Consider the following 10,131-nt stretch of genomic DNA (forward strand, 5'->3'; position numbering starts at 1 on the left):
TCTTCTTCTCCACCAGGAACAGGGTTGAATAGAAACCTGTGAAGCGTTCCCCATAGGGTACCGGTACCGCCGCTTGTTGAAGTTGAAGTGAAACTAGAAAGTCCTTTAAGGCCTGTGCCTTCTGTGGGGATGATGGTAGTGTCGTCTTTTTGTAAGTCGCCCGAGGTGGTTGCTGTTGGAATGTCCAGAAGTGACCGTAACGGATGGTAGAAAGGACCCAAGGGTCCTGGCATTTTGTCATCCAATTTGGTAAGAAGTGGCGAAGTCGGGCTCCCACTGGATCGGTCACTTCTTTTCTGGCGTCAAAAGGACTTTGTCTCCCCTTGTGGGGTAGTGAGATTTTTATTTTTTCTGGATGCAAGAAAGGAAGACTGGGTACCTTTCCAGGGCCTCTTATTGTCCCTGAATGGACGGGTCTGTCTGTAGCCTCTAGAATTTGACTGGCGGAACCTTGAGAGGAAACCCCTTGTTCTGCGTTCCTTCCTATCTTGTGGAAGAATACCAGTCTTTCCTCCAGTGACCCTGGAAATGGCCTTCTCCAATCTTTCACCAAATAGCGATTTACCATCAAAAGGTATTTTGCACCAGCTCTGCTTTGATGCCAAGTCAGCCGTCCAAGGCCTCAACCATAGTGCCCTCTTAGCCATCACTGAGTGGAGCATTGAACGAGAGGCGCACCTAATTGTGTCAATGGCGGCTTCTCCCACGAAGTCTGCCGCTAACTTCAATTCCTCAAGTGACTTGATAATATCCTCTTTAGGGACATCCTGTCGCAGAGCTGTCTCAACGTTGTCAGTCCAGGAATGAATGGCACTTGAGACTGAAGTCAGCGCAATAGCGGGCTTACAAGCTGCCCCTGCGGCCAGATAGCCTCTTTTTAGGTCAAGATCAATGCGCCTATCCAATGGATCTTTAAATGAAGTTGAATCTTCCATTGGAAGGGTCATGTTCTTCGCTAGACGCACCACCGCTGCATCCACTACTGGCATGGAGGATAAGGCTTGTATTCCTTCTTCCGGCAACGGATAAAATTTATTCACTCTGTTGAAGGAGAATTTTTTATCTGTCTTACTCCATTCATTCTCAATCACTTCCCTTATTTCTCCCATTAAAGGGAAAGCGACTTGTTTCCTCTTGAGAAAAGGGAAATATGACTTTGACTTAGGCCGGGGTTCCGCTGGTTCATCCCAGGCGATGGCCTGCTTAACCGCCTGAATAAACGGCTGAACTAAAGCAAAGTTGAAACCTGAAGGCTCTTCTTCATCTGAAGATTTGTCCGAATGTTCCTCCGAGGAAGGATCTCTAGTGGCTGGAACTGCGCTAACAGTGATAGCGGAAGGACCTGCGATCACCGGATCCGATTCCTGTGGCTGAGAAGCCTGTGGTATAGGACGAGCTGGGATGGTGGACATCAGCTCTGAAATTGAGTCCTTCATTGTTTGTTTAAGTAGATCAACTACTTGGCGGCTCTCCGTGTCACAACTGGCCGCATAATCCCTGAGACAGTCTTTACAGACCAGCTTTCTCGGGAGGGGTTCCGCGCCACAAGACCAGCACTTTTTTCTCGAAGAATAATGTGGTGAAGGAGAGCGATAACGGCTTCTGGATCTTGATCTCTCTGGGTATCTTGAGGAATGTGACCTGCGATCAGGACTGTGGTCATCCCGTCTTCCCGATGACTTTTGAGATCTCTTCGATGGTACTGGACTATGACAAACCAAAAATAATGGATGTCAATGGCGCACTCTTTTTTTTTTTTTTTTTTAATACTCACGAAAAGTTGGTCCCATACCTATTACGGTCAGGTGGATCTTGGTTTCGTGAGGAATGACTCATGGTAAGGGCAAAAGGATCAGCTGAAAAAGGAAAAATTATAAAAGAAAAATATGTATACAAATATATATATACATATATATAAAGGAAAGGTAAGAACGACAGCCTGAAATTACCTACCGAGTGAGAGCAAACAAAAGGGGTCTGCAGGGCAAGGCTAGCTGAAACCGAAGACACTACCACTCTAAACTTCCTGCCTTAAATACCTCAAGCTCCACCTCCACCTGAACCGAGGTACCAATAGGATACAGGAAAGCCTTTAATCGGATCCCCCCCTTTTCTTTTTTTTTTTTTTTTTTTTTTTAGTACCGCCTCTTTAAGGGAACAGCCAAGTATGCTGTCCCTAATCCATTGCCAAATTTAACCTCCCCAGTCTGTTTCCTGATATAATCATTTGTAAAAATGTACTTGTTTTAAATTATCATTAATCTATATTTTATTTGTCCTTTTCCCCTTCTTTTTTTTTTTTTTTTTTTTCAAGACCACGGCAAAATGGCCGCCGTGATCTCTACCGCGCATGCGCCGCCGCCGCGAAGTTACCGCGCATGCGCAGCCGCCGCCGCAACCCGACGTGTCGCCGCACCGCTGCTCCCACCGAAAAAATGGCCGCATCGGGAGTCAATGCGCATGCGCCGACCGTCGCGTCATCACAGCGCGACCGGCGCGAACGAGACACGAGGACGCCACGGCCCCAGGACCCGACATGGAAACCCTCGGCAGAAAGGAAAATAAATGCTAACAAAGGATACAAAGCACAAACCCCAGGTACAGCTTAAATAAAAGCAGGCATATTAAAATGAATAAATAGTGGGAAAATTCTACCTAAAGGGGAGCCAGTACAGGAAACAAACACACCATAGTAGACAAAACAGAAAAGCCAGGACAGACTGCTGATCCTTCTGCCACCATAACTTCCACCTCATATGTAATGATTTCCATATACATACGTATCAACACAAATGTATTTATATATGCATATAAATATATCTTTAAAAAAGACGGCATATTTGTTCCACGTTAGGAAACGCCGTTACTCACAGACCCCAGAAGATCCACAGAAGGGGTTCCCAGTCTTATTAGCGCGTTTAGCGGCCCAAGAACAGGGACTGCACACGGGAGAGGCTGAACCCGGTGGAAGCTGCCCGTTTTCACAGGCAGAGGTAGGGACATACTGCCATCTTCACTGCTCAAGAGGTATGAGGAAAAAAAGGAGAATGATGGGGGGGGCTATACCTTTTAATTTATGCTATTCACTGATCCTGAAGGTGGAGTCGAGGCGGAGCTCTATCACTAGTATGCTGCCATGGAGGCACCAGGAAAAAAGTTTAGTTATACTTAAAAGATGTTTACATTGCCTTGGTAGGAGCCGTCACAAATACTCAACACCTCCAGGTATTGGGGAGCATATGACCTCCTCCGGGCACACATGTTGGGTCTGAACTATTTGATCTGATAACTATCACCTGACTGAAGGTCAATATTTATCAACCTTGTGTTCTAACACGATCCAACATGGAGCTCACACAGAGTTAGAACTGTAGAGCAGTGGATTAGTGCAGGAATACAGGGAAGCATAAGCAATTTGGGGCTGGGGCTTTAACCCTTTTGCTGGCAAAGCAGTTTTTGCCTTTTTATTCTGCACATTTTAGGCCTGCAGAGCATTAGGAACCCCCAAAACATTGTGAATTTTCTAAAAGCAGAGATCCTGCAGAATAAAATGGTGGTAGTGGCATTTTTGTATGTCACATGATATTTGTGCAATTATTTATCAAACCTATATTTTCAGTAAAAAAGTTAATTTTTACACATACAGTCACAATATACTACCCTTTTTTGGTAAAATATAAAAGAGGTAACCATCACTGATGGCTCTAGAATTACTGCATTCACTCCGGCATGCATGGTGTTACCCAATATGTGTAATGCAAACATGTTTTTTTTGCATAGGTGAACCCGATGTGCATCTTTTTTTAAATCAATTTATTATTTACCTTTACGTTTTTAAGCTTTTCTTTTTACCTAACTTTAATGTTATAACATAGTGGCTCTTTAGTAGTATAATGGAAGTGACAGGTTCTCTTTAAATAAGACATTAATCCCTAATGTCACCTATGCATGCCATTAAAGCAAATCAAGCACATATTGTTCTTGATTAGCTTCCTCCCCAGCCACCGTGGCTGGGGAATGACAGCGCTGAAACCAGAGGTGATTAAATGCTTGTCGCTTCCAGCTTCATTCACTACAGGTATAATCAGCTTTTGCTGCTGACACCTACCACGGGCAACCCAGGCACCCAGGAGGGACAGAGGAACTCAGGATACATGGCAGGGGGAAGGTGGCACTTTATCATTCCCATGGAAGATATTGGGTGGCTTTACAGCTGCCACAAGAAGGCCTATGGAACGTACACACACTCCTGGCTGCTATTGCAGCCAAGAGGGTGTGTAAATGGCACCGCTGCTGCCAACGCAAGCCTTACATTGGTAACAGCTAAAGGGTTTTAAAGGCTAAAATGGGCAAAGTGACAGAGTCTCTTTAAAGTAGCTCCTGAACTCAAAAAGCAAAGATCTGCTATCTTAACCACTTTACCACTTAGCCTATTTTTGACACTTTTTGTTTACAAGTTTAAATCAGTATTTCTTGTTAGAAAACTACTTAAAACCCCCATACATTATATATATTTTTTTAGCAAAGACTCTGGAGAATAAAATGGCGGTCATTGCAATATTTTTTGTCACGCGGTATTTGCGTAGCGGTCTTTCAAACACCATTAATAAAATCAATAAAAATCTCCATATGCGATGCTTTAAAAATTTTTAACGGTTACCAGTTTAGAGTTTGAGTGTAGCTCTTTTTTTTTAATTATTGATGTGTGGTTTGAACAGCGATTTAATTTGCGGCGCGACTTTCATATACGTTTTCTTTTGTGCGCGAGCTAACGGCGATGGGGGCGGCTAAATTTTTTTTTCCTATTTATTTTATTTTTTTTAATTTTAACACAGGTTTTTTTTTTTTTTAAAATCTGATCACTTTTATTGCTGTCACAAGCAATGTAAACATCCCTTGTGACAGCAATATGCAGTGACAGGTACTCTTTATGGAAGGATCGAGGGTATAAAAGACCCCAGACCCCTCCACTACACTTCCATGTATTCAAAATGCCGAAAACGGCATTTTTGAATTCACTCACTTTTTGAATCTGCCACCTTTAGCAGCAGAGTAATCCGGACGTGACGTCATGGACGCCGCCTCCGGGTTACGTCATCGTAGACCCGATCGAAGCCGCTTCCGGTTTTGATCGGGACTCCATCTAGCCGGTGGACGTGCCGGCTGGGTTCTCGGGTCTCCCGGTGGGACGCGAGACCCGGGCAAAGCCGCGGAAGGTCCCCTCCCGCTCGTCGGGGTAACGATCGAGCGGCTCCCGAGCCGCACCGGTCGTTACCTCCGGAAAGCCGACCGCCGGCTCTAAAAAACGGTACCGGGGTGATGCCTCTAGCTAGAATCATCACCCTCATACAACCATGCAAAGTCAACCAACGTAGGTCTACGTGGCTAGACGTTAAGTGGTTAAAGGGAATATTGAGAAAAGTTAGAATAAAGACCATAGAATACTCACATCTGTTCAAGCAATGCAACTGTTGGATTCCTTTCTGGCTGCTGACAGCTTCTAGGTGCTGAGTTTGTGGCCTCGATTGGCCAGCAGAAATGACATGACTCCAACACATGCTCATGGGAATCACTTGTCCTGACACAATAGTGCTGTGTCGAGAATGTATGCCAAGCTGCGCATGCGCAGTTCAGTTTACATTCAAAAACAATTGCGAACAGGCAGGTACGTTTTTTTTTTGCAGAAGAGACAAAACATGTCTCTTCTGCAATAAAAAGCTGTCAGCTCGCAATTGTTTTTACGAAAAGTTTTTGTTTTACTTTAGGTGTGCTTTAGCAATGCCTCGAAAAGCCATCCTGATAAGTAGTATGCAGTGTGAGATCACCTCAATCAGATTTGGAGTGAGATTTGGTGATGTGACTATTGTGCTGCTTGCTGTTTTCCTTGCTGGAGAGGAAACTGTACCTGAAGACCTGCAGTGCAAGAATCTCACCTTCAGTCTCATCCATTCTGTGAATCTGTGCTTCCTCCACCTCTATCATTACCCCACCAGTCATCAGAGGGCAGCTGTGACATGAGGAAGCAAAGTCCTTCTGCTCTACACAGAGACACAGTGCAGAACTACAATGTACATAATACAGAAATGTGATGCTTCTACCCTTAGACTCAAGGTATAAAGAATTCCTACCTGTGCCAGGACCACAGCCACACAAGCCATTGAATGAAACATCAGATTTGAGAGAGGTCAACAGCCAGGTGTTCAATGCTCATAAAAACGTCTTTATTGCATATCCATTAGGAGGAAAAAAGATCCAATACACAAGAAATACTGACAGAATTTCAGCCCTATCAGGCTTTGTCAGCATCTCTTGTGTATTGGATCTTTTTTTACTCCTAATGGATATGCAATAAAGAAGATTTTATGAGCATTGAACACCTGGCTTTCTCAAAACAGTGAGGAACTGGTAGGTTACTAATGGGAAAAGGATCAGCTGCAGGAGGAGGGGGCACAGGCAATAATAGGGACTAAGGCCCCTTTCACACTATCCGTCCGTCGGACGGATTCCGTTTTTCTCAGCGGGGGATCGAGCCGCCGATCCCCCGCTGAGCAGCAGGAGGACAGCTGTGTCTCTGCGCTGTGTGACAGCTGTCAGTTCCCCATGCATCTCTATGGGGGAAATCGGATGGGAACGGACCGTCGGTCCGTTCTCATCCGATCCCATCCTATCTGCTGGACGGATGGAAAATAGGGTTTCCATCCGTCCAGATCTGACGGATCAGATCGGGTCGGATGTCGGCGGACATGTCTCCGCTGCCGTCCGATGCCCCATAGGAATGCATGGGGGGACCGTTCAGATCCGCCAAAAAAACGGACAGGCGGATCTGAACGGTGCGCCTGTGTGAAAGGGGCCTAATTCTTATGCCCTCTGCTTGCCATTTTTTGGGCCCAGCTTCCTCAGTATAGGTGATCTTTATAGCAGTACGATTAAAGCAGGCAATTTTTTTTAACGTGCAAAGCAAAGTTATAATGTGCTAGTATGCATCGCATACTAGCACATTATGTGAAACTTACCTTAGAACAAAGCCCTTCCACGGGCGAGCTGTCACCGCTGACAGGGCTTTCATCTTCACCCATCTTCCTTCCAGTTTCATGGACTCCGGCTGTGTGAGTGGCTGGAGCCGCAATGACGTCACTCCCGCACATGCCCGGGTGGCCTTTCATTAGAGCGCATGCGCCAGTGATGTCATCAGCTGCATGTACAGTAAATATCTCCTAACCGGTGCACATTTAGGAGATATTTACAGTAACCTTATTATAGGCTTACCTATAGGTAAAATTCATGTATGGGAGTTCACTCCCACTTTAACCACACTGATAATGCTCAAGTGTAAACACCAAAGGCCCGGGCTCAAGCCTTTCTCATGCTGTAAATGACACACACTGAAAATTGCTAGTACAATACACATAAAAACATATGAGTATTGTAAGGGCAAAGAACTGCCAGCGGGTTAGGGTTAGCCGCATCACTGTGCTGTCATCTCTGTCTGGCCTAGCAAGAGGAAGGCATGAGCCCTAATATTTATGTGCCCTTCCCCGGCCTTGGATGATCACTATCGCCCATGTCCTCTTCTGTCTATTTACTCCCTGGCGAACTCTCTTAGCGATTATCGTGTCAGTGTTCGGACACGTGAGATAAGATGAAGCTTGTTGTTATTCTGCATGATAAAAGAATGACTCTGGGTCCAGGAATGCAGGTAATGGAGCGATGACAGAGATACAGACACATTCCTCCAGTGCTGAATGTCAGACTTGTTCTTCTGGTCCTCTACTGTGAAATGGTTTCAGCAAACAATGAAACAACTTCCACATTACATTGAAAGCAAGAAGAATGACAATCAATGCTGAGATTTACAATACACAGATCTACAACAACAATTCACACTTACTCTGTCTTCCGTCGCTCCCTGTTCTCAAAGATACTGTTGAGGTTTATAGTCACCTGGCCCAGGAACTTATCGAGGCCGACCAGGGAGCGATGCATGACTGTCAGCTGCAGCTGGTACTGTTCAGGGTTGTCCTGGACCAGTAGGCCCGGCAGTTCGAAAGGGGCCTCTTCTTTCCAGATGGGGTTGAGGTTCTTCTCCACCACCGAAGTGGAATACTTCTCCTTCCCGAGCTGGATGATGGTGTATGCATCGTTGGTGCCATGCTTGCCTTTTGGATGCAGATCCCGCGCTTGTAACACTGTGACCTGGACATGGGTGGGGTGCCACTTCTGTGCAGTCTCTTCCAACATGGCTGTGTGGGGGCTGGAGTGAGCGTTGTGCTCAGAAGAGAGGAGGGAGAGGTGACAAAGCTAGCTGACCATCGCTGTACCATTCATCTCACCCATTCAGGGCCTGCATTGATCCAGCCGCTGCCTGCACACACAAAGGACCCGCAGTGACAGCACGCTGCCACACATGTCAAGCCCAGCACAGCCTCACACAAATGAGCAGATGCTGGAATGTCACAGCATGACAGGCCCGGACTCCGCCCAGCAATCAATCACTTGTCACCACAGATCAATTCATCCAGCCGGGTAAGGTGACTTGTGTCACCAGCTCTGCAATTCACTTCCTGATCTGCCATGCAGCTGAAGCAGTGTCAGTGAATAAAAGCTCAGCCTGGATTGGGTTTTTTTCCAGGCTTCTCCCAGGAAAGGCATGTGCAGCCAGCTGTCATTGGCTGCCGACAAATCCCTGGATGGGCCTGGTTCTATAGAGCTGAGTGACGCGCAGTGATTGGTGCATTCTCTGCCTGCAGTCTGCTGTGTGCTCAGGACACCTCCCTGCATGGAAACAGATGAAACAGCGATCAGCACATGACTACAATTCCAGTGTTTGTACACATTGTAATCTCTGCTGTTCCAGACAGAATGCAGACCATTACATTACATTGAGAACAAGGAATATTTCACTTCAATGCACGTCGTGTAGGTGTGCCTAGTCCTGACCTGTGCAAACACCCCTGATCCCAGGGAAGAGAGGCTTATATTCTGATCAGGCCAATGCAGGAGGATGACTGCTCAGAGGATAAACATTACATTTTAGACAATTGTGCACATTTCTGTCACAACACTTCAACCAAACAACTCAATTTATTATTTTTTTTGTATAATCAAGTTTTATTGATTTCAACCAAATAAGGCCCCTTTCACACAAGGGAGTCTGTTGGCGGACTACGTTTATCTCAGCGGGGATCGATCCGCCGATCCCCCGCTGAGCAGGCGGATGGCACTGTGTGCGGAGACAGAGCTGTCCGGTCCCCGCTGTTCTCTATGGGGGAATCGGATGGGAACGGACCGACTGTCTGTTCTCATCCGATCTGATCCGCTGGACGGATGGAAAATAGGGTATCCATCCGTCCAGATTTGACGGATCGGATCGGATGTCAGCGGACATGTCTCCTTTGATATCCGATGCCCCATAGAGATGCATGGGGCATCTGTTCAGATCTGCCTGAAAAACTGACAGGCCGATCTGAACGGACCACTAGTGTGAAAGGGGCCTAAAGGTAACAGGATAAATCCTCTCTGAAAACACATAATATGCTGTATGAGTGTATGACATGTACACAAACAGGCTCTACACGTTATTGAACAATGGAATAAACCAAGAGTCCCTGCGACTATCATCTCTTCTGCAGTATGCAGAAACCCATATGAAAACAAAACAACACAACATGTAAGGAAACACTTTGTGTACAGGCAGGGCAGTTCCTAGACTAAGTGCCAATTCACACATATGCAATGTCATACATCGCATATGATTCGCACTGCACTACTGTGCAAATCACATGCAATGTCTGTGCAATGCGAATTCAGCCATGCAAATTGCATGGCTGAATTTGCATCGCATTCGCAGCAAAGTCGCACAAGACCCCTTTTTTGGTCCGCACCAGAATCAGATCCGATTCCTGTCCGAACTGACAGTTTGCACTGCCATATGCAAGCTAATCTGTGGGCATCGTTAAAGCAGAGTTCCACCCAAAAGTGGAACTTCAGCTCTTTTGCTTCCTCCCCCCCTCCGGTGCCATATTTGGCACCTTTCAGGGGAAGGGGGGAACGGGTACCTGTTTTTGACAGGTGCCCTTCCCTACTTCCGGGACACGGCGCCGCGGCCATCCGTCCCGGAAGTTCGGCCCCCTC

At 46.3% G+C, this 10,131-nt stretch overlaps 1 protein-coding gene across 1 annotated transcript in view; it reads right to left on the minus strand.

Annotated features, from left to right (window-relative positions):
* Window positions 1-8,712, minus strand: part of RAB11FIP2 (RAB11 family interacting protein 2) — a 71,767-nt gene extending 63,055 nt beyond the window's left edge. Inside the window, exon 1 of the mRNA XM_082267346.1 lies at window positions 7,889-8,712. Within this exon, the coding sequence (XP_082123472.1) occupies window positions 7,889-8,238 (350 nt within the window). The 5' untranslated portion in view covers window positions 8,239-8,712. The remainder of the gene's footprint in view (window positions 1-7,888) is intronic.
* Window positions 8,713-10,131: the final 1,419 nt, after the last annotated feature.

The sequence above is a fragment of the Pelophylax lessonae genome (genome assembly GCF_965119305.1).
Source record: "Pelophylax lessonae genome assembly, chromosome: 9".
NCBI classification, from domain to species: Eukaryota; Metazoa; Chordata; class Amphibia; order Anura; family Ranidae; genus Pelophylax; species Pelophylax lessonae.